The following is a 25286-nucleotide window of genomic DNA, read 5'->3' as shown; positions in this document are numbered from 1 at the left end:
TAGAACGCCTTAGGGTTTTCCCTAATCTTACCTGCCAAGGCCTTGTCATGATGCCTTCTGGCTCTCCTAATTTCCTTCTTAAGTTCCTTCCTACAAGCCGTATACTCCTCTAGACCCCTAACATTACCTAGCTCCCTGAACCTTTTGTACGCTTTTCTTTCTAACTAGATTCGCGACAACTTTCGTGCACCACGGTTTCTGTAACCTACCATAACCTCCCTGTCTCGTTCAGAACGTTGTTGTGCAGAGCTCCAGACAAACATTCCTTGAAAATCTGCCACCTTACTTCGGTATATTTCCCTGAGAATACCTCTTTCCAATTTACGTCTCTAATTTCCTGCCTGATGGCTTCATATTTCCCCTTCCTCCAGATAAACACTTTCCTAGCTTGCCTGATCCTATCCCTCTCCAATGTTAGTGTAAAGGAGATAGAGTTATGATCACTATCCCCAAAATGCTCTCCCGCCAAGAGATCTGACACCAGTCCAGGTTCATTACCCAATACCAGATCGAGTACAGCCTCTCCTCTTGTAGGCTTATCCACGTACTGTGTCAGGAAACCCTCCTGAACACGCCTAACAAACTCCTCCCCATCCAAACCCTTACCCTAGGGATATTCCAATCGATATTTGGGAAATTAAAATCTCCCATCACGACAACTCGGTTGTTGAGGAGGAGATAGGGAAACAGATCCTGGAGAGATACAGTAATAACACTGTTACTATTGGGTGGCCTATAGAAAACACCCAGTAAAGTTATTGACCCCTTCCTGTTCTGAACTTCCACCCTCAGAGACTCCGTAGACAATCGCTCAACGGCGTCCACCTTCTCTACGGTCATGACATTATCCCTGATCAACAGTGCCACTCCCCCATCTCTTTTGCCTCCCTCCCTGTCCCTCCTGAAACATCTGAAACCCAGCACTTGAAGTATCCAGTCCTGTCCCTGAGACATCCAAGTCTCTGTAATGGCCACAACATCACATTTCCAAGCAGCGATCCATGCTCTAAGCTCACCCACTTTGTTCACCACACTTCTAGTGTTAAAATAGACACATCTCAAATCTTCGGCCTGAGCGAGTGCTTCTCCGTCAACTGTCTATCCTCCCTCCTATACTGTCGACAATCCCACTCTATTTGCGAGCTAACCTCCTCGCTCCCAGTCACTTCATATTGATTCTCTCCCCGCAACCATTCTAGTTTAAAGTCTCCCCAGTAGCCCTAGCCACCTTCCTGCCAGGATATTGGTCCCCCTGGGATTCAAGTGTCACCCGTCCTTTTTGTACAGGTCACACCTGCCCCTAAAGAGGTCCCAATAATCCAGGAACCTGAATCCCTGCCTCCTGCTCCAATCCCTCAGCCATGCATTCATCCTCCACCTCATTCCATTCTTGCTCTCACTTTCTTGTGGCACAGGCAGCAGTCCCGAGATTACTACCTTTGTGTTCCTCCTTCTCAAGTCTCTACCTAACTCCCTATATTCTCTTTTCATAACCCCTTCCGTCTTCCTACCTATGTCAGTGGTACCAATATGTACCACTACCTCTGGCTCCTCTCCCACCTCAGGATTTCTGGGACGTGACCAGAGACATCCTGAATCCCGGCACCAGGGAAGCAAACCATCATCTGAGATTCCAGTCTGCCTCCACAAAATCGCCTGTCCAACCCCTCACTGTAGAGTCTCTGATTAATACTGTCTTCCTCCTTTCCTTAGCCTTCTGAGCTATTGGGTCGGTCTCTGCGCCAGAGGCACAGCCACTGCTGCTTCCACCAGGTGGGTTGTCCCCCCCAACAGTACTCAAACAGGAGTGTTTATTGGAAGGGGTACATCCATTATGTGCACGCTTTCTGTCACACTTCCTAAGTATTTCCTCATCACACTTTGTGGAAAATATCACTGCTGGCATAAAAGACCATCCTTTGATGCATTGTGAGCAAGGTCTACTTTTTATTGGATTGCTGTATTTCAGGGAATTAAATTGTTGGATGAATACATTGAGATGATGTAGGCCAAGGGAATTACTCTGAAATGCTCCTGTTTCCCAACAAAGGTGCCAACCTGTTCTTTTAGTTCTTTGCTAAGTATTTGCTGTTTTAACAAAAACCTAAAGTAGGAAACAAGAACACTGGCACTATTGTTCAAAAATCACATAATCATTTAACTCACTGAAACAGTAGAAACCAACAATCCACAGAAGAGATCTATATTTGGTAAGTATTGAAATGATGATTGTTATTTTCTTTAAAAGATACAAACTACATTGAACATGTCTAGGGTATACCTCTTCTGGAGTGCTATAAAATATTCATTATTATGTATTCTGGGAATAAATTAAAACCCAGTAAACCGTGACAATCTTGGCTGAAAGGCATTAGGGTATGTATTAGAAATTCAGTATTAAATAACAACACGTGGGCTTTTATTAAAAATGTGACTGTTAAGTTTATCCATACTCATTAGGTGGAGATCATTGCCAAAATATTCCCAGCTAATATTACTAGGAACTTGGCAAACCTGATACATCTTGACATATGGTTTAGATTCCCCGGCATCTGTTATCTCTAAGTCGTGAGAATGTATTTGAATAGGATGGAAAAATATCTAATCTAAATACTAAATTAATAAATTGATTTCCTGGTGTAATATCAATCTTATCAATGAACCCCCAAAGCGATTTCCAGTCAGTGACAGCATTTCACAGTTTCCAGCTTTGCAGAGGATTGAATTGGACGCTCTATATAATGCCTCATCCATTTATGCTGATGCATAGAGTAATCTATTTTAACCAGAATGTTTTTAAAGCATAATGTGGTGCTTGTAGTAAAAATGTATTATATTTTTCTCCCTCATTGGTTAAGAATGTACATGCCTATCTTTTTTTCTGCTTTCTAATTGGTTAGATTCAACTAGTATAATTTCACCATTCATAAAAGCACAAAATCTCTCAGTAACCACTCCCAATTTCAATTATATTTCAGTTTTTATAACTGCCATAACAATTATTCACCCATGCTTCACAATTGGATCAGAAACCCACCTGATTTCATAGCTGTGAAGCCGAACCCACGTTTCTGGTCCAGCATCAATGTAAGATTAGCAAACTGCCAGTGCTAAAAAAAATCTAAAAGCAGCTTTCTGATTGTTGTGGAATGATGGGAAGAAATCCTGAAGCGCCTCCCTGTACGAGTTGGCAGAATCTTGGTTAGCATTTGGGGAAGTTGGTGCAGGTCAGGGTTGTTGAGTTACCACTACATGTGATATGTACTACTCATTTAAACAATCTTGCAAAATTATCAAGAAGTCTTTATTAACATTAGTGAAATATGTAGAGAGTACAAGTATGAGAGAATTCCATGGTATGTCCTTAGACGTTGCTGCCAAGCTGTACAGTGCTGACCTAAGCTCTTGATCAGGTGCCTTCTTACACCACTGAGCGATACTGTACTCAGTCCTAGATTAAACCTTAGTTTACCAGATTGTACTGCTACATGTCTTCCCCCCCACCCCCCACCAAAAATATTTATCTGTTGGATCTAGATTGACAATAGTTAGTTTGATTCAAATCTTGTGTTGCCATAAGACTTACGTGATTAACTTTGGTGTTACAACTATAACTACTCTAACTCTAAACTGCTTTGTGATTAATATTATTACATTAACAACACACATCAATAGAGTTAATCATTTCTTTCTGGGGGGATGGGAGTGCTATCCATCTGGCTGTCAGTTACATCCCTCCTCCTTCTTTTGTCTTTTCGGGCATCTGGAAGCCGTCTGAGGTTGAGGGGGAGCAGTCTTATGAACGAAAGAAGAACTTAGAAGCAGTTCATCTTTCTTGAGTAGTGTTTGCGTCAGGCTGTTAAGTGATTACAGCAGCCTCTGTGGTTCTATCACACTGGCTAGTAGTTGCTTGGGTCGTGTGTAAGCCATCATCTCAGTCAACTGCACTGTAGTCAGCGGTGAAGGCAGAGGCTGTTCTGGTTCTGGCTCAGGCATCAACTCCACAGGGAGTGCTGTGGTAACCTCCCATGATGTGGGTTTGTCGGGCACTTGGTTTAGTTCAGAAACCTGAAAAGGAGAAAAACACCTGCTCTGCGAACAAGGGAGAGAAGTTAACATTGGGCACCAGCTTTGTATTCAAGCTTTCAGGAGAATGAGTTCTAGCTGTCTGTACTGAGGAGCGAATAAGTCTGATTTTGTATGATGTACATAACTTCTGTGATCTGTTTGTCACCCTACTTTCATGTCTCTTGAATCATTTCAATGACCGGGGATTGGACATCCCCTGCACAGTAGAGTGGGACGTCCATGTTTCAGACCCAGCAGCCTTGGAGTCACGGTTCCCCATCTGATAAGATGGTCACTACAGCGCTGAAATATATCTTGAAATTGGTTAGATGGCCGTTGACTGAGATGTCCACGCTCCAGAAGAAGAAGTCACATAGATTGATGTTACCCATGAATAAGGGTGATCTTTATTAACATTACTGAACTATGTACGTAGAGGATACAGGTATGGAGCGACTCTATGACATGTCTTTACATGCTGCTAACTTAAACTGTGAGTCAGGTGCCTTTTTACATTACTGATCAGGCCATAAGATATAGGAGCAGAATTAGACCATTTGGCCCATTGAGTGTGCTCTGCTATTGAATCATGGCTGATAAGTTTCTCAACCCTATTCTCCTGCTTTTTCTCTGTATCCTTTGATCCTATTACCAATCAAGAACATATCCATCTCTGGCTTAAATATACTCAATGACTGATAAGTAGTAATGCCCTCAGTCCCAGTTTTGTGTGGCTTGCCTGCTGTGCCACCAGGAACCCGCCATGGGTATCTCTCCCTTCTCACCTTAAACCAATGCCCTCTAGTTTTAGACTCCCCTACCTTTGGGAGAAAGATATTGACTATATCAAGCTGATTTATGCCTCTCATTATTTTGTAGACCTCTATAAGATCACCCCTCAGCCTCCTATGCTCCAGGGAAAAAAGTCCCAGTCTATCCAGCCTCTTCTTATAACTCAAACCATAAAGTCTCTGTAGCATCCTAATGAATCTTTTCTTCACTCTTTCTAGTTTAATAATATTCTTTCTATAATAGAGTGACCAGAACTGCACACAGTATTCCAAGTGTGGCCTTACCGATGTCTTGTACAACTTCAACAAGATGTCCCAACTCTTGTATTCAGTGTTCTGACCGATGAAACCAAGCATGCGGAATACCTTCCTCAGCACTCTGTCCACCTGTGACTCCACTTTCAAGGAGCTATGAACATGTACCCCCAGATCTCTTTATTCTGTAACTCTCCCCCAGCGCACTACCATTAACTGAGTGACTCCTGCCCTGGTTCAGTCTACCAAAATGCATCGCCTTGCATTTGTTTAAATTAAACTCCATCTGCCATTCGCCAGCCTACTGGCCCAATTGATCAAGATCCTGTTGCAATTGGAGATAACTTCATTCACTGTCCACTATGCCACCAATCTTGGTGTTGTCTGCAAACTAACTAAACGTGCCTCCTATATTCTCATCCAAATCATTAATATAAATGACAAATAACAGTAGACCCAGCACTGATCCCTGAGGCACACCACTTCATTGGTCTCCAGTTTGAAAAACAACCCTCTACAATCACCCGCCGGCTTCTGTCAAGAAGCCAATTTTGTATCCATTTAGATATCTCGCCCTGGATCCCGTGAGATTTAACCTTATGCAATAACCTACCATGTGGTACCTTGTCAAAGGCCTTTCTAAAGTCCATGTAGACTGCACTACCCTCATCTACCTTCTTGGTTATCCCTTCAAAAAACTCAGTCAAATTTGTGAGACATGATTTTCCACTCATAAAGCCATGCTGACTGTCCCTAATCAGTCCTTGCATCTCTAAATGCCTGTAGATCCTGTCTCTCAAAATACCTTCCAACAATTTACCCACCACAGATGTGAGGTTCACTGGCCTGTAGTTTCCAGGCTTTTCCCTGCAGCCCTTCTTAAACAAAGGCACAACATTTGCCACTCTCCAATCTTCAGGTGCCTCTCCCATGACTATCGATGATTCAAATATCACAGCTAGGAGACCTGCAATTTCCTCCCTAGCCTCCCGCAATGACCTGGGATACACTTCATCAGGTCCTGGGGATTTATCTACCTTGATGTGCTTTAAGACTTACAGCACCTCCTTCTCTGTGATATGTACACTCCTCAAAACATCGCTATTTATTTCCCCAAGTTCCCTAACATCCATGCTTTTCTCAATAGTAAATACTGATGCGAAATATTCATTTAGGACCTCACCCATTTCTTGTGGATCTGCACACAGATGACCTTCTTGATCCTTAAGGGGCTCTACTCTTTCTCTTGTTACTCTTTTGCCCTTTGTGTATTTGTAGAACTCTTTGGATTCTCCTTTACCGTACCTGCCAAAACAATCTCATGTCCCTTTTTTGCCCTCCTGATTTCTCTCTTAACTCTACTCCTACACCCACTATACTTTTCAGGGAATTCACTTGATCCCAACTGCTTATGCACGTCATGAGCCTCTTTCTTCTTCTTGACCAGGGCCTCAATATCCCAAGTCACCAGGGTTCCCTACTTCTGCCAGCCTTGCCCTTCACTCTAAGAGGAATGTGTTTACCCTGAACCCTGGTTAACACACTTTTGAAAGCCTGCCACTTATCAGACGTCCCTTTGCCTTGCCACAAACTTCCCCAATTATCGTAGAAACCCTACAATGCAGGAGGAGGCCATTTGACCCATCGAGTCTGCACTGACACAATTCCACTGAGGCCCTGCCCCCATATCCCTACATATTTACCCACTAATCCCTCTAACCTACGCATCTCAGGACTCTAAGGGACAATTTTTTTTAGCATGGCCGAACAACCTAACCCACACATTTTTGGACTTTGGGAGGAAACCCATGCAGACACGAGGAGAATGTGCAAACTCCACACAGACAGTGACCCAAGCCGGGAATTGAACCCAGGTCCCTGGAGCTGTGAAGCAGCCATGCTAACCACTGCACTACTGTGCCACCCTATTAACTTTTGAAAGATTCTGCCTGATACCATCAAAATTGGCCTTGCCCCAATTTAGAATTTTAACTTTTGGACCAGACCTGTCATTTTCCATAGCTATCTTAAAACTAATAGAGTTATGATCACTGGTCCCAAAGTGATCCCTCATTAACACTTATGTCACCTGCCCTTCCTTATTTCCCAAGAGGAGGTCAAGTTTTGCCCTGCCTCTAATCAGGCCATCCACATACTGAATGAGAAATTCCTCCTGAATACACTCAACAAATTTCTCTCCATCCAACCCTCTAATACTATGACTGTCCCAGTCAATGTTGGGAAAGTTAAAATCTCCGACCCATACCACCCTATTTTTCTTGAAGTTATCTGTAATCTCGTTACATATTTGCTCCTCAATTTCTCGCTGGCCATTTGGGGCTCTATAGTACAACCCTATCAAAGTGATTTCCCCTTCCTTATTTCTTGGTTCTACCCATATAGACTCAGTGGCTGAACCCTCGGATATATCCCCTCTCAATACTGCTGTGATGTTTTCCCTAATCAAAAGTACAACTCCCTCTCCTCTCTTACTCCTGTTCTATCTTTCCTATAGCATCTGTACTGTGAAACATTGAGCTGCCAGTCCTGTCCCTCCCTTAGCCATGTTTCAGTAATTGCCAAAATATCCCAGTCCCACGTACCCATCCATGCCCTGTGTTCATCTGCCTTGCCTGTCAGGCCTTTTGCATTGAAATAAATGCAGTTTAATCTGGACCTTCCTTGCTCTCTGTCTTGCTTTTGCCTGATCTGTCTGGTACTAGGATTACTGACATTGTCTTTCCTACTTAATGTGCTCTCTGTAACTTTGGTGCTGTCCTCGAGCTTTTCTTCTGTCTCCCTACTGCTTTGGATCCCACCCTCTTGCCAAGCTAGTTTAAACTCTCCCGAGTGGCTCTAGCAAATCTTCCCGCTAGAATGTTAGTCCCCATCCAGTTCAGATATAACCCGTCCCTCTTGAACAGGTCACCCCTTCCCCAAAAAAGATCACAATGATCCAAAAATCTAAATTCCTGCCCCCTGCCCCAGTGCTCAGGCCACGTATTCATCTGCCTAATCTTCCTATTCTACTCTCACTAGCACGTGGCACCAGTAGTAGCCCTAAAATTATTACCTTTGAGGTCCAGCACTTTAGTCTTCTGCCTAACTGTCTATACTCTCTATACTTCAGGACCTCATCCCTTTTCCTATCTATGTCATTGATACCAATATGTATAATGACCTCTGGCTGCTCACGCTCCCCCTTAAGAATGTCCTGCAATCACTCAGAGATGTCCTTGACCCTGTTGTCAGACTTTTTACTGTGTTTACCCCAGTCCAATGCCGGCATATTCATATCTTGACCCTGGCACCAGGGAAGCAACACACCATCCTGGAGTCTCAATTGTGGCCACAGAAAAGCCTGTCTGTGCCTCTAACAAGACCCCTATTACTATTACTCGCTAGCTCTTTGCCCGACCCTGTCCCACAGCAGAATCAGCTGTGGTGCCATAGGTCTGGCTGCTGCTGGTATCTCCCCCGATAGGCAATCCCCCTCAACCGTATCCAAAATGGTGTTTCTGTTTGAAACGGGAATAGGCACAGGAGACTCCTGCACTACCTGCCTGCCTCTCCTGGCACTCACCCATCTACATGTCTGAACCTTTGGTGTGACAACCTCCCTGTAACCAGCGCCTATCACACTCTCTGCTTCCTGTATGTTTCAAAGTGCATCTACTGCCGCTCTAACCGAACAATGCAGTCTGTGAGGAGCTGCAACTGGACACACTTCCTGCAGGCAAAATTGTCAGGGAGACTAGAATGCTCCCTAGTTTCCCACATCTGGCAGGAGGCGCATACCACTGCCCTTATACAGATTAAAGGATAAAAGAATCTCAACTCACCTCTCCCTTGCTTGTGGTCCTCCTGCCGACTTTTTTTTGGTTAGAGGAAGAGGTAGAGAGGGAAACACTGAAGCAGTATTTGGAGTTTAACTGTCCCTTCACAACAGCTCCTCCACAAACCACCTTCTTGTCACAGTGACTGCACCTATGCAAATATTACCTGCAACTGCCAATTACTTGCGCTGCTCTGCTGCCCTCGCCTGGACATGTTCCTTCACCCGAAGTAGGAAGGTGCCTCCTGGAAACACACTACGTATAATTTTTTCTCTGATGTCTTCTTTTGTTTTTTGCCATTTGCTTTAAATCTGCATTCTCCGGTTCTTGACTGTTACATCAGTGAGAAGACTTTCTTTCTATCTACTTCGACTAGCCCTCTGACAGTTTTGAACACTATCAAGTTTTCTCTCAGAGTTCTGCAAGAAAAGGAAACCCAGTTTCTCTAGTGTATCCATGAGGTCTCTCATTCCTGAAATTCTCATAAATAATTTCTGCATCTTTTCTCATCCTTCCTAAAGAGTGGTGCCAACAATTGATGCACTACTTCAGGCGAAGTCAAACTAATGCTTCTCCCACACCAGACTATCTGCTTTTTGTACTTAAGGTTGTTATACCTTGTTGCAATCGCATGCAGTTTCATATGAAATATATTTCTCTGTCTCTTTAGTTCTGATGAAGAGCAGTCGGATTTGAAATATTAACTCTGTTTTCTCTCTCTACGGAGGCTGCCAGACCTGCTGAGTTTATCCAGCATTCTCTGTTCTTGTTCCAGATTCCAGCATCGCAGTATTTTGCTTAACTTAGTGTTTAGCAAATGTTCATCAACAATCACAATAATCACCGGTCAATAGGAGCGGTACTGAATCATTAAATAACTCCTCTCTGCCCCAAATGCCAGGTGCAATCTTTGGCAATAATAACTCTATCATTCATCTCAACTTGTACCCAGGCACAATTGTGACATTCTTTGCATAATGAGAATTATTTTTTCCAACAACAATTTCATTTTTTAAACTATTGAATTAATTTCTTCAATGTCTCAGAACTTTTGATATTTTAGGGCAGTTTCATCTTCTGAGTAATTGTTGCAAATGAATTGATGATTTTGAAAGTTTACTGCCAAAACGTATGCAACATCCAAATATTATTAAGAATGATCTTACAATGTATTATTGTTAGACCATAAGGACACCTGCAACTAGTAATTACAATGACTGTATAGAAACTAGAACTTAGAACAAGGCTGACATTATGCAGACAAACTGGTCCATTATGCTATACTTTTCCTTTATAGGCATTCAAATGTTTCTGCATCAACAAAAAAAGTCAGTTCCCCTCCTCCTTCCCCACCTCCCATCTTAAAGAAAGCATTATGTTGACAATGGCATAGTAGTTAGCACTGCTGCCTCACAGCACCAGGGACCCAGGTTCAGTTCCCAGCTTGGGTGACTGTCTGGATGGAAGTTTGCATATTCTCTCTGTGTCTGCATTAGTTTCCTCCAGTTCCTCTGGTTTCCTTCCACAGTCAGAAAGACATGCTGGTTACGTGCATTGACTCGAACAGGTGCCAGAGTGTGGCAACCAGGGGAATTTCACAGTAACTTCATTGTGGTGTTAATACAAGCCCTACTTATGACAAATAAATAAACTTTTCTTTAATGATTAACCCATACAGGATATATGTCTCTTCCCCCTCCCAATTTTCCATGTGAGGTGTGGCCTCTCTTAAAGCCAAATAATTTGTTTTGAAATGTATTGTTTACATGCTGGACTGTGTCTATTTGCGGAACTTGTGCTTTTCACTTGAAAATGTTTCAAATTTGTAGTGTTCTGTTGAATATTTTGTAGAAGGGCAACTGTCCAGAGGAATGTTGCTTTCAGAAATAGTCAAGTTTATGTTCATTTAGTTATCAGACTTGTGACATTCTCAAACATTCTACATCAATGTAATATCGCCTAAGGGCAACCAATGGAAGTTGAACTTGTTGCATCAAATTATTTGCTCGTCATGCCCTAATGGGACAGTGAAAGTTAATTTATGAATACTCGCCAATTGTTAGAAATTTTTCCTGGGAATGAGTTTAGTTTAAAAGCATGGGTTGACCATTTTTACAGCAGGAATTTGCGTATAAAAATGGAACACATTGAGGTAAAAATACATTTGATTGAGACTCTGCATTCAAACCTGAAGGCCCAAAGCCTGCCCAAATAGGACCTTGGAAACTCCTGTAAATAATGTGAACAAGCTGCCAGCACCTGTGGCACCTCTACAGGTAATTCACCCATTCCAAAGAATCAATTTCAGGCTACTTGCAGTGGCTCTCAAGTATGTAGCAAGGGGAAGTAGAACAGTCAGGTTGGGCATTGTGGTCAAGAATGGCAAGAGGGCAGTGATGTCTAAATTGGGTGCAATGAGGTCCAGTTTCTGCACCATCATCTGCAGCAAAGCATCAACTTGTTTCATTATACTTACAGTCTTTCTGATGTTATGCTTTCACACACATTTGTAACATAACCTCATTATTTTCTTTCCAGGATTTTTTATTCCTGGATTTCCAAAGCTCCAAAGGTTCCAGGCGCACCATGATCAGATTTTAAGTAAACTCATGCCAAAGCTGAAGAAACATATGGTAAGTAGTTCAAATTTCTTTAGACTTTTAAATGGCCTGTGTCATTTTGTTGTTTTATTTTGTTTGTTATGCTTTTACTGTTGATTTGACACATTCTTAAGGCATTACCAAAAGATTTAGGAACTGAAAACTCATTACCTTATCTGCCCAATGTCATCGTAGGTCTAGCAGGATTGAAGTGCCAGAAGTTTAGCTGCCATCTGGATATATTGGGTTCCAGCTTCCCCTATTGATTTCCCTGGAACTTTGTTTGGGAGAATTTTTACCCACCTGTACTAAGGAAGGCCGAATCAGGTTTGGGTACAAATATAATTGAGCAATTAACAAATTGAAATTGACTACTTACCTCTCCCAAGTGGGTTGCAGGATGAGTAACAAACCTTTCTTCTAGTGCGTTTTACACCATCAAATATGGGTATAAGGTGTATTTAAGAATTTATTTAAATAGAGATGGAACAGGGTGAGGAACGCATATTTCTTTGTCCTTTGTTGTTATGAGGGGCAAATATGATGGTTTGGCCATTTAAGCAAAAGGTCATCTTCATGCTTCTGGGCCAGAATAACGGGGAACATTTAATTGATGCCTTTCGTCCAGAGGTTAATTCCTTCTCATCTTCAGGGCCTGTGAATGAGATTAATTTTGTCAGTGACTGCCCTATGTTTATTCAAACTTGATTCTCCAAAATATGCCAATGTGAAAGATGACACTTTATTCATTATAGATGCCATCACTTAATTGTGGCGCAGGTGGAAACCTGTAAAAATTAGTGTGCATTATTACTGCTTTACATGGCTTTATTTTATTCTCCTGGAAAATTACTCTGTTAATTTATGTGAAGTACCATACACACAGAACAATAAACAATCCAAAGAGCTTAAATGTGGAAGTCGGGGGATTGGTGATCTTATGCATGTGTGAGCACACCGCCCATATCCAAAGTCACACTGAATTCAATACTGGTACATGAGTGCTGATGTGAGCGAAATATGATTTTTTTTCCTTTACTTGTTCATGGGATGTGTGCGTCACTGGCTGGGCCAGCATTTAATGCCCATCCCTGAGGGCAGTTAATAGTCAACCACATTGTTGTGGGTCTGGAATCATATATAGGCCAGACCAGGTAAGGATGGTAGATTTCCTTCCCTAAGGATGTTAGTGAACCAAATGGAATTTTACGACAATCAACAATGAAATTTAATTCCAGGTTTTTTTATTGAATTTCATTTCACCATCTGGTGGGATTCAAACCCAGGTCGCCAGATCATTACCCTGGATCTTCTGAATTACTTGTCTGCTGATAATACCACAACTCCACCATCTCCCTCTCTCTCTTTGACTTTTTTAAAAATGCGCTGTTGTACACCACACTAAGTTTTTCTTTTCATTTTAAAATGGAGCAGTATGCAAAAGTGTTGGCCCCATCCATTACCATCAGTGTTCTATCTTCACCAAAGTTGAAAGTTTGTCCCATAGAGTTCTGTGTTGTTGGTGTGCATACAGAAGTCTGCCACTTGCTGAAGGATGAAATCACCATGTGGCATGTAAATGACAAATAGTATAGCTTCCAACTATTGTTGGAAAATGGTAGACTACTGGCAGATCCAGAGTATGGAGGGTGTCCCGTGTGGGGTTTGGTCTGGGTGCTTTAAATTGTTACAGTGAAGTTAGAAGTGAGTTAACTATTAGCATAACATGAGCAAAACCATCCCAGTGCAGCACAGTTGTCCAGGGGAAGTTAGCGTTCCTGGACAATTGCCACATAAACCCTTACCTGAGAACTTCCAGGGGGATTCCCCAGTGTTTTTTTTTGGGTACCCACCCCCTTGGAAATACAATGCTGAGGAGCCAAGAAGTGTGGGATGTGGGACATTGTTATGCTGAAAAATTTAATGACAGCTGATGGGAGATAGGGCGACCTCAAGTTTGGAAACTAAGGATAAAATCTTAACTCCCAAACATTTGGTTGGGATCGTGCCAGAGGGGGAGGGCTGCCACCCCCATTGCAGATGGGAGGTGGTCACAGATCTGCCACATGCTGAGGCAGGCTGGTTAAAAGGCCCACCTTGGCTCTCTGGAACTCCATTCTAATTGTTCTGTTAAACATAAGGCCCTCTAGGCATCAGCCTTCACTCCCCTCACATCCCACCCACTCTCCATGTCCATATATGCCAACTCATGACCCCAACACACCTCCATGGCCCCTTATATCCCCTATGCTGACTCATGCTAGCTTGTGGACCCACACACATCCCAATGGCCCTCATAGCTGCATGCCCACCTAGTACCATCACATACCAGCTATGACCTCCACCATCACCCTTCACTAGTACCCATTATGCCAACTCATTCTATCTCCGCCATTGATAGGCCTCAGGGGCCATACATTAATGAAATAAAGTTCTAAAAATCTATTGTAGACATCACTGTATGAAAAACCTTCTGTTCAGCTGGATGCCAGCTAATGTTGGGCAGAGTATGGACTACATGCATTCCACTTGGTCTTAAATTGGCAGTCAGTGTCCTGTGTATGTCACAAAACTACCACCTGACTCAGACAGGCTCTTTGGCCATTAGAAGCAAAACTTGGGGAAGCTAGGATCAACAACACCATCAGCAAGAAAGGATGACAAAATTATTTACCCATCAATCCTTAGCATTATCACTACTACTTCCAGACAAAAGCTCTTAAAACTGTCTCCTGTATCTTTGCTTCCATTTAGTGGCCAAAGGCAATACTGCCATAATAGTTTACGCCCGTTTGCATTAAATTATTTCTGATTCTTTCTCTTGTGTAATAACATGATCCTTTGAACTTTTAAAACGTTTAAGCACAAAACACAGTTTGAAAATAATAATAATATGATTGGCATGAGATTGCTGAAGGAGGATATTTTGTAAATTTTACATTATTTCCAATAAACCAGAACTGCTGAGTTCCAAGCTGACATTCTATGGATCCGAGATTAAAAGGCTAGCATTAAAAGTCAATGACCTTAATGACTGGTTGTTTTTATTGTTGATTCTTTCAAGGGCTGTGGTTGTCATTGGCTAAGTCAAGCATATGTCGCCCATCCCTGAATATCCTGGAGAAGAAAGTGCTGAGTCAACTTCTTGAACCGCTGCAGTCCATGTGATGTAGTACCCCAACAGTACTGTTAGAAAGGGAGTTTCAGGATTTTGAACCAATGGCGATATAATTCCATGTCAGGATGGTGTGTGGCTTTGAAGGGAACTTGCAAGTGGTGGTATTCCCACACATTTGTTGGTCTTGCCTTTCCAGGTGGTGGAAACCGTGGGTTTGGAAGATGTGTCAAAGAAGCCTTGCTGAATCGCAGCAGAGCTTCTTATAGATGGTACATGCCACTGCAACTATGTGTCAGTGGTGGAGGGAGTGAATTTTTAAGGAGGTGGATGGGATCCCCAAAACAGGCTACTTTGTCTTGGATTGTCAAGCTCTTGAATGTTGTTGCAGCTACACTCATCCAAACAAGTAGAGAGTATTTCATCACACCTCTAACTTGTGTCTTGTAGATGGTAGACAGAGTTGGGGGAATTAGGTAGTTTGTTACTTGCTGCAGAATTCCCAGTATCTGACCTGCTCTTGCAGCCACAGTATTTGTGTGGCTGGTCCAGTTCAGTTTCTGGTAAATGGCAACCCCAAAACATTGTTAGTAGAAGATTCAGCAATGGTAATGCCATTGAATGTCAAGGGGAGATGGTTATTGCCTGGCATAACTGTGTGGCGCAAATGTTCCTTGCCACTTCTCAGGTCCAGCCCGAATGTTGTCCAGATCTTGCTGCATGGACATAGACTGCTTCCATATTGGAAGTGATTCAGATAGTACCGTACATTGTGCAATTACATACTTCTAATCTTATGATGGAGGGAAAATCATTGATGAAGCAGCTGATAATAGTTGGGCCTAGTAGCCTACCCTGAGGAACTCCTGTAGTGTTTTGTATGCAATTTATATTTTATTCTTTTTATATTTGGAGTGTTAGACAAGTAGAAGGCTGCCAACTGTACTTCAGTAAGCTGTAGCGTGCCATTTGTAAAGGATAGGGTGTAAACATATATATAAAAGTATTTGGTTGCTATTCTGAAACTTGATAACAGAGGAGAAGTCATAGGTCAGCTGGAGGGCTAGAGTAAAAATAGACTGTTGGCTTGATTCTTTAGATATTACATATTGCCAACTGAATGACATTCAGGCATTTATATTTGTCTCACAGGCTCAGAAGAGCTGTGTGACTTCTTGACCCCATCGCCACCCCTTCCCGCCCGAATAAGAGTACATGATATTACAATGTTTTTTTTTAATCCTGAGATATGGGCAACACTGAAAAGGGAATAATGAGGGATTTTAGTCATGCTAGTAGTGTGGAACTAAAGTTACATTAGTCGAGATCAAGTTCAGTGACAGGTTCCCTTCCCTGACAGGTATTAGTAAGCCTGTTTGGTTTTTACAACAATCTGGCAATTTTCATGGTTATTTGTAGTCCACAACTAATTTAGTTTTATTGCATTCAATTTTGCAATTTGAATTGTGTTGAATTTACAAGGGGAGAAATACATTTGCACAGATTTGTTTCTAGCGGTATGATATTGAAGAATGCTGCATAAGCCTTGCATCAAGCGGCCTCTGGCACTGTTGATGGATACTTGAAGTGCATCTGCCTAGTGCCTCACTGTGCAAATTTCTCTTTGCTGCCCAACGATCTCTCATGGTTACAAGTGGAGTACTGTAATCATTAGCTTCTGTGCCTTTAATGTTTTGATGTTTCCTTGCAAGTTGGATTCGATTTGTATTTGTGCTCTTATTAATTCCAATTCAAAACTTATGTTTTTGAAAAAGAAAAGTTACACATAAATTCAAGTTGTTCAAAGGTAATGCATTTAATTTGATAAGTCAAGTTATTGAAATGACTCCTTCATGACAGTGGTACTGTGCGGTAGGAAATGGTAAAAGGCCTCCTCTTTCTGTCTCTGTTGATCACAACAGCTGTTTTTAAAGAATTTGCTTGTCAATGTAGTGTGTTGTGATTGTAAAAGACACACAGGTTTTCTTGTAAGTTTTAAAATATATATATAAGCGATATAGATGATAAGTGGGTCAGAAGATGATATGAAGATTGGCAGGGTAGTTAATAGTGATTAAGGCGGTCTTAGGTTGAAGGAAGATATAGACAAGCTGGTCAAATGCACTGAAAAATCTGTGGTGATGCACTTTGGAAGGAGCAACAGACCAGGGAATACTCAATGAATGGCAGAACACTAGGAAGCTCAGAGGAACAGAGGAATCTGGAGAGCTTGTCCCAGAGGAGAAATGAGGAATATAAATCTTCATACAGAGGGGTGTTGTGATCCAGTAGGCATAAGGGACACTTGTCTTTATCAGTTGTGACATAGATTATAAGAGCTGAGAGGTTTTGTTGGAGTTGTACAAAACTTTGGTTAGGCCACAGATTGAATACTGTGTGCCATTCTGGTCTTCCCACTATGTGATTACACCGGAAAAGATGCAGAGGAGATTCAACAGGATGTTGCCTGGGATGGAGCATTTGAGAAATGAAGAGAGGCTGGATAGGCTAGGATTGTTTTCTTTAGAGCAGAGAAGGCTGAAAGGAATCTGAATGAAGCTTAAGATTATGAGGGGTGTGGATACGAAACAGCTGGTTCACTCAGATGTTGGTGGGAGTGTGAAATGTATTGCCTAGGAAATGTCATAACGTTCAAAGCTATGGAGCAAGTGCTAGAAAGTGGAATTAGTGTTGGTTTAGTGTAGTTTTGTCAATGCAGACCTGATGGGCCAAAGGGCCTGTTATGTACTGTATGATCAATGACTATGTTTCTTGAAGGAAATAATAGGGTGGGACTTTCCACACAACCTGCTGCCTGTTTCATGGAGGCAGCCTGCCATTGGCCAGTGGCAAAATCTTCTAGTCCTGTCGTTGTCAATGGTGTTTTCTATTGGATTAATTCTTTACCTGGGAAACCTGCGGGATGTGCTGTTGGCAGGACTGTAAGATCCTGCCAGTGTGAACAGCTGGAAAGTTTCGGCCATAGTGCTTATTATTGTCTTTGATAGACAATAGTTTAAAACATAATTTTAAATGGTCCAACTCAAATGGACATCTGAGATACTCACGCACACACAGAAGTAGGTTACAAGAAGGAGGGGTAAGTTAAATGTTTCAGAATGTCTAAAAGGAAATCACTCATATATGGATCCCCTATGCATTGAATGGTTTCAGGCCATGTTCAGTGAGTTTTCCAGATTCCGCACAGCGATATTTTAAAGTCTTGATGACAATCTCTATGTTTTCCTCTGAAGTCAGCAGTTGTTGGTTTATGTTGAAGATGTGCCTTTAGTGCTTGGCTGATCAGATACAGTCAGGACACATTTGCGGAACGGCTGAAAAGAAAGAGGAGCCACAAGTTATATTCTCATACAGAGAGTTCTGGATGCCCTGGTACATAAATCAAAAAAAGTTAGTATGCAGCAAGTGATGAGGAAGGCAAATGAAATGTTGTTGTTTATTGCAAAGGGAATGGAAGATAAGAGTTTTACAGGGTGTTTACATCAAGAGTACTGTGTATAGTTTCAGTCTCCTTATTTAAGAAAGGATATTAATGCGTTGTAAGTAGTTCATAGAAGGTTCACTTGATTGATACCTGGTATTGAGGAGTAGGGGATGGGGGTGTTTATCTTATGAGGTAAGATTAGACAGGCTGAGCCTCTATCCATTGAAGTTTAGAAGAATGAGAGGTGTTCTTATTAAAGCATATGAGATGCTTGGGGGGTTTGATAGGGTGGATACTGAAAAATTGCTTTGCCTTGAGGGAGACACTAGAACTAAGGGACACAGTTTAACAGTTTAGCAATAAGACATTTCCGATTTAAGTCAGAGATGACAACTTTTTTTCTCAAGGTGACATGAGTCTTTGGAATTCTCTTCTCTGGAGAGCAGTGGAGACGGAGTCGTTGAGTATTGTTAAGATAGAGATAGATTCTTGACTACAAGGGAATTAAAGGTTATCAGGGATAGGCGAAATGTTGCATTGAGGCCGCAACTGGTTCAGCCATGATCTTATTGAATGCCAGAGCAGGCTGAAGAGGTCAAATTGCCTACACATGCTCTAATTTGTATCTCCATATGTTCACTGTTACCTTCTCGTATTCTGTCCATTGTCCAAAGTGATTGAGTTTTAACAGCTTGGTCTGCGTCCTCCTGAATAAATAGATTATGTATAGATGTCTGTGAGTAGTTCAGGGATGGATCATTCACACTCATTTAAGCTGATTGAAACAAAAACAGAAAATATTGGAAAATCTTAGCAAGTGTGACAGCATCTGTGGAGAGAGAATAGAGCCAACGTTTCAAGTTGAAGAGTCATCCTGACTTAAAACGTTCGCTCTACTCTCTCTCCAAAAATGCTGTCAGACCTGCTGAGATTTTCCAACATTTTCTGTTTTTGTTTCAGATTTCAGCATACGCAGTATGTTGCTTTTATCTAAGCTGAATGTCCTGGTGGGTTACTTAAGACAGCATGATTCCCAAATTACAAAGCTATGTAAATGTTCTGTCATCGTGAAAAACACTGTTTAGGTTACCTAAAATGCGGTTGTCAACCTTTCAAAAACTTATACTGTGGGTTCAGCCCACTCAGTAATTAAAGTCATTTTTGGTATAAAACAAGATTTTATAACAGTAGGTACTTGGTAAAATGATTTATGACATATGCTACATTTATCAGTGGGTGACATGTTACCATTATGGATCTATGTAGGCTATTCTCCAGAGTGATGTTTTCATTTCAAAGATTAGAAAACACCATTTAAATTTTTTTTTCTGTATTTTCTTCCGAACTGAAGAATTTATTTTTGTCAGAAACTGTCTGAGAGATACCTTGAGAGATCTACTAGTTTCTGAAATTGTATTTGTGATTTTGCATTACAGGATAAAGAGCAAATGTCTACAGGGATATACACCACGAAGTGGTTCTTACAGTGTTTCATAGAAAGAGTAAGTATAATTTTGATATTATGGAAGGGCTACAATGTGTCAGTTGAGTGAACAGTGTAACGGAGACAGTGAATTGGTAGCCTCCAAAAGCAAACAATGAATCTTCAAATTAGAGATCTGTGGGGAAATTTAGAGTATTTGGTGAGGAAAGTTGATTAAGTGACAATAAAGAAAGAATAATGGTGAATAATTGTTTTTTAGATGAAGGAAGTTATAATTTGGGGCTCCCTGTGATTAATAATCTGCACTACAGGGATTCTATGGATTCTATCACCTAACTTACCAGCCACAAATTTCCACAAGCTACGCCTCATGAAGAAGCCAAGAGCTCACTTGTAACATTCTTATTTCAATTGGCTTCTTGTTAAAATAAATACACTCAGTCCGAAACAGGTTTGTTGCAATCAACCGAGGGAAAAAAGAGATCATCTCTCCTCACCCAATCCTAACAAAATGTTTAAAAGATCCCAGCCGTTATAGATTGAAACATTCGGTCTCAAAGCAAGGAAGTTATGGTGAACTTCATAAAACACTGGTAGAGGCTCATTTGGAATATTCTGCCCAATTTTAGGCAAGATACTTCAGGTACTATTAAAGAGAGTGTGGAAAGGATGGTTCCAAGGCAGAAGAGTTGACAATCAGGAGGCACCAATTTAAGGTGAATAGCAAAAGAGCCAAAGGTGACATGAAGACATGTTTTTTATGTAGTGAACATTTAAAATTTGGAGTGTACTGCATGAGTGTGTGGAGGAGAATAATTCAATTCAATCATGGCTTTCAAAATAAAATTGGATAAAAAACAGAACAGAGAAACTTTACAATGTTTTGGGAACTAGCCAGGGACTAGCTCAGTTGCTCTTGTAGAGAACTGACATGGACAGGAAGGACCGATTGGTCTCCCTTCTGTGCTATAATCATTCTATGATTCTACAGCATCTGAGGGGTGACCTGAAAGGACACGGGTCAATTAGGTAGATCTAGCACATTTGACCCAACTATTCCATTATTTGAAGAGGTTACAAATCTGACGGTTGATAAAGCAATAGAAATTTGGGCAGCATGTGACACAGTAGTTAGCACTGCTGCCTCACAGTGCAAGGGTTGCTGGATTTGACTCCTGGCTCAGGTCGTTATCTGTGTGGAGTTTGCACGTTCTTTCCGTGTCTGCATGGGTTTCCTCCGGGTGCTCCGATTTCCTCTCTCAGTCCAAAGATGTGCAGGTTAGGTTGATTGACCATGCTAAATTGTCACTTCATATCAGGGAGACTAGCAGGGTAAATACATGGGATGGGGGCTGGTGGGATTGTGGTCGGTGCAGACTCGATGGGCCAAATGGCCTCCTTCTGCACTGTAGGGATTCAGTGGAAAAGTTATTTACATGGATTTCCAAATGCATTTGAGGTTACCCAACATAATATGCCCGTGTATGCCTATGAGATAGGTAGTAAGGTAGCAGCATGTCAGGGGTTGACATTCTAGAAGGTTAAGGATTGATTTGATCAATGTTTTCTTGGTACCAATGGATTAGGTAGATAGAAAAGAATGATCTCTGCTGGTTAGACAGCATAGGATTAGGGGACATAATTTAAAAATTAGAGCCAGACTTTTCAGAAGTAAAATTATATTCTGGTAAAAGTTTGGAACGTTTTTCCACACATGGCAGTTAATTCTAGGTAAATTACTAATTTAAATCTGAATTTTTTTTGTTAATTTAAGGAATGTGGTTACAGATCAGCTATTTCAGCCTGAATATTGATAGAGGGGCAAATGACCACTGGATTTACCTTCTTGACCCCACCCCCCCCCTTTGGCCTAAGGCATCAGGCCAGGGTGTCAGTTCCCGGATGCCAGTGGACAGTGCAGTGTTGGCACTGCCAAGGTGTGTGGCCTGAAGGTTGGCCTAAGTGGGGCTCTGAGGAGGAAGGGGGTAAGTGGAGGGTCTGATGGAAGGGAACTGGCAGTGCCAACTGGGCACCCTAGCAGTGCTAGTTGGCCAGTGCCAAGGAGGTGGGGCCTGAGTGGGGGTCATGACGGAGGAGTATGCAATGGGGGTCATGCAGAGGTGGATCATGTTGGGAGTCATGATGGAGATGCATGTTCGGGCTCAAATAGGGCAGGTTGGGTGGGCTCCATGCCGGCGACCCATCCGAGAGGGGGTGAAGGTACATGCCACTGCTGACGTAAAAGAAGGGAGTCGATGTCCATGGGGAAGGGTGAGGGGGGGAGTCTGCCAGTGCAGTGAGAGATCGGGGTGCCCTTGCAAAACATCGCACGAGCGCTCTGAAGCTGGGCTGACTGCATGTTTAGGCCCCATCCCTCCCACAAAAATATAACCCCCAACTCTCCAAAAAAAAGTGACTGAGTGTAGGAGGATTGTGGTGCGGAGTGCACCTGAGAGACTGTGGAGATCACTCCATTATTCTCGCCGTAATGACGCTTGGGTTTTTTTGGGAGAATTCCATCCACTGTTGTCTTCCTGATGCACACCTGTTTCATAAATAGTGGTATTATTCTCTCACCTACCGTTCACTGTACTAGAGGTGTTCAACTGAATAGCATGTCAGAGATTGCTGGTTAAGAGATATTTACATTGACTTTTTACGTATCATGTATTTTACGTATTATGTATTTTATAAAGGAAAAAATATATTCCTGGAAATATTGATTTTTTAAAAAATTTTCTAACAGACACCATTTACACTCACACTGCGGTTATGGGATATCTACATTCTGGAGGGTGAAAGAGTCCTTGCTGCTATGGCATATACCATCATGAAACTACACAAAAGTAAGATGACCTCTGCAGCATATTGAATTTCTATAAAGCAGTTATTTTGAATATCAGTAAAGGAACTGAATGCCAGAAATTAAGAGCATCGTTTTCGATGCCTAAATCTTGACTGCACAATCCTTTTTTAATAAGATTATTTTCATTTTTTTTAATCAGAAAAGAGGGTTAATTTTATTGACCTTGTATAACAAGATTGATGTGTTTAAAAAATAACCAACTAAATATAGGGCGGAATTCTTCCACTTTGTGACTAAGTGTGGTGGTGGGCATTATCACATCTTTGTCTCAGCAACTACTAGAAAATAGCATTTCCCTCTGAGTCTAAACAGTCCTACCAGACTTCCAGAGAGATATTGGTGAAATGGGACACAGCTGTAGCCCATCTTATCTTCATTCCAATGATTCTTGCTCGCTCTACAAAAACTTAACCAGTTTCAATTTATGTTATGTGGGTTGTCTTTACACCCACTGATGTTAATGAATGGGAAATCCAGAAACAAATACTAAAGAAGTGGCAGTATTTAAAAACTACTGACACATTCGCTGCACATAGTGGGCCTCATATTACCTTTGCATCATGCCCGTTTTCAGGTGCGAAAACTTGGTAAAGTCGGGCATGAGGCCATTAATGCAATCTGCGCCCATGTCCGTGCAGATGCCCACTTTACCAAGGCCCAAAAATGGCCACCGTGCCCAAAACAGGTGCAACAGCAATTTAAATACATTTGCATGCACTTAAATTGACTTAATGGGCTGCCCGCCCAACTTTACCAGCATTTCCCCCTTTACCATCATTTACCATCGTGAGGCTAGATCATTCTCTGGTGGGGGGTGGGACGGCAGAGGGAGGCCAGATTGTTGTCTGGTTGGTGGGGGGAAGGGCATCACTCTCTTGTGAGGGGGCAATCATTATCTGGGGGGAGGGAGACGGCGATCATTCTCGGGGTTGGGGGGGAGAGGCTAAATGGATCTCTAGTGGAGGGTTGCAGGGGGTGTCCGCTGCCACTCTGTGAACAATCAATGGGGAGGAAGGGGGGCAGAGAGTCGCAATCAGGGAGGGGGGGGTGGATAAGGGGGACAGTTATGTTGTTGGGGTAGGGGGTATTTGTGGGGGCCATCGCTCCTGGGCCATTTTATTCGCTTTTTGCAGGCTGGGAGCAATGTGACGGGCGCATTTTTCAAATTTTTTTTCACTGCGCGTGCGCAGTTCAAAGCTGTGACCGGACCAGCAGCGTTTCAGGCACAATAAGGCCTGCCCACAGCACAGTTCAGATGCACAGTTTTTTTTTTCCAGGCTTATGGGGGCGCCTGAGAACAGGTTTCCAAGTCAGATGTAAATTGCGTCCAAATTCAGCACTTAGAATGAAAATGGTAAAATCGGGCACAATGAGTGCATGGAAACCTGGAAATATCAGCCCCTAATTGCCAGCCTCAGCATGTTGGTGCATTAAAAGCAAGCCAAAGGGTTAAGTTCCACCCCTCACTCAATATCTTTGTTCTCTACCTCCCTCCCAAGATATCAATCCCTCCAATATAAAATTCGCTATCACATTTTCACAACCATCGATCTTATCACCTTACTTGCTCTTGCTAATCTCAATGTGTCAATCTCAGATATGGACATTTCTGAAAGTATGCTTGAATCACACTCCACTCACATCTCTCTACCACATGCCAACCCTACCTCCTCCTATATGTGCATCTGGAAAATAATTATTCCCCAATTCATTTAGGACTACAGTTTCAAAATCCCATTGTTTAGCTTTTGTTTTCATTTCTGCAGCTAAGGATTTGCTCAGTTGCATTCTCACCTCCACCTTTGATGCCCTTGTTCCAAATAAAACTGTTACTTTGTCACACTGGCCATTCCCCTGGCCTGCTTCCTCAAGTCTAAGAGAAACACCCTGAAGGGATATAGCAGACATGTACTTTATAGTTAATTAAATGCTTTTAATTTAATTTTGGATTTTTCATTTGATTATTAAGAATTTTATTAGAGAAGCTACAGTAGTTATCTGAGATGCTAATTATGCTGAAGGTGGAATGCCTGCATTCATCTTCAATATAGATTAAATATTTATATTTAATATTTATAAATTCTATTGTGTTATGGCTACGGTAACTACACTTAATACATTATGATCCCATTGGTAGATCAATTTTTTCATTGTGAAACTTGAATTTTCTACCCCAGACGGTTATGGATGCTCAATCATTGAGTATGTTAAAGGCTGAGATCGATGAACATTTTCACTCTGAGAGCCAAGGGATATAGAAATTGAGCAGGAAAGTGGATTTGAGGTCAAAGCTCAGTCATAATCTTTCTTAATGGTAGAGCAGGCTCAAGGGGCATATAGTCTACTCCTATTCTTATATTTTAGTTTATGTGCATGTAATCAAATTTCTAGTAATGGAAAGAAATGCTATTAAGGAAGTTGAGGTGTAGTACTATTACCATCTGCAGTATTGAGGAAAACAAAATTAAATTATAATCTTATTAATATCTTGAATCTATTTCTGAACTTATTATGTTGGCATCACATAAACAAAGTGACATCTGGAGTATTTACAGGAACAGAGAGCTGAAGAGAATTGAGAAAAATAATCTGCAGTTCATTAAAACAGCTAGAAGAGTCTTAAAAGAAACGACATTTGAAAAGTCTGAAATAAAAGCGGATACTGAAAATCTGAAATAAAACAGAAAATGCTGGATAAACTCAGCAGATCTTTAATTTGGTTAATTTGTTTAATTTGCTTAATATAGCATATATAACAAACAAAGGAATATTTTAAATTATAAAGTAAAAGCAAAAAATGCTGGATAAACTCAGCAAGCAGCATCTGTCAGTGTCGAACAGAGTTAATGTTAAAAGTTCTGTGGAA

The 25286-nt window shown here is 41.7% G+C and overlaps 1 protein-coding gene and 1 long non-coding RNA gene across 4 annotated transcripts in view; one reads left to right on the top strand and one right to left on the bottom strand.

Annotated features, from left to right (window-relative positions):
- Positions 1-25286, top strand: part of LOC145343827 (uncharacterized) — a 252433-nt gene that overhangs the window by 166556 nt on the left and 60591 nt on the right. For all 3 annotated transcript variants that reach the window (XM_080190224.1, XM_080190222.1, XM_080190223.1), the window contains 3 exons: positions 11489-11583; positions 19547-19612; positions 22301-22400. In XM_080190224.1, coding sequence (XP_080046350.1) covers positions 11489-11583; positions 19547-19612; positions 22301-22400 — 261 coding nt within the window. The remainder of the gene's footprint in view (positions 1-11488; positions 11584-19546; positions 19613-22300; positions 22401-25286) is intronic.
- The window catches only part of LOC145343830 (uncharacterized), a 55974-nt gene continuing 48513 nt past the window's right edge, over positions 17826-25286 (bottom strand). Inside the window, exons 3-4 of the long non-coding RNA XR_013886806.1 lie at positions 18757-18817; positions 17826-18000 (exon numbers count right to left, since the gene is read on the bottom strand). This is a non-coding gene — a long non-coding RNA (uncharacterized LOC145343830). The remainder of the gene's footprint in view (positions 18001-18756; positions 18818-25286) is intronic.

This window comes from Carcharhinus amblyrhynchos, chromosome 6, assembly GCF_965287045.1.
Source record: "Carcharhinus amblyrhynchos chromosome 6, sCarAmb.v2.hapA, whole genome shotgun sequence".
In the NCBI taxonomy this organism is placed as follows: Eukaryota; Metazoa; Chordata; class Chondrichthyes; order Carcharhiniformes; family Carcharhinidae; genus Carcharhinus; species Carcharhinus amblyrhynchos.
The sequence above is the reverse complement of the archived record's forward strand: the minus strand, read 5'-3'. Positions and strand labels throughout refer to the sequence as shown.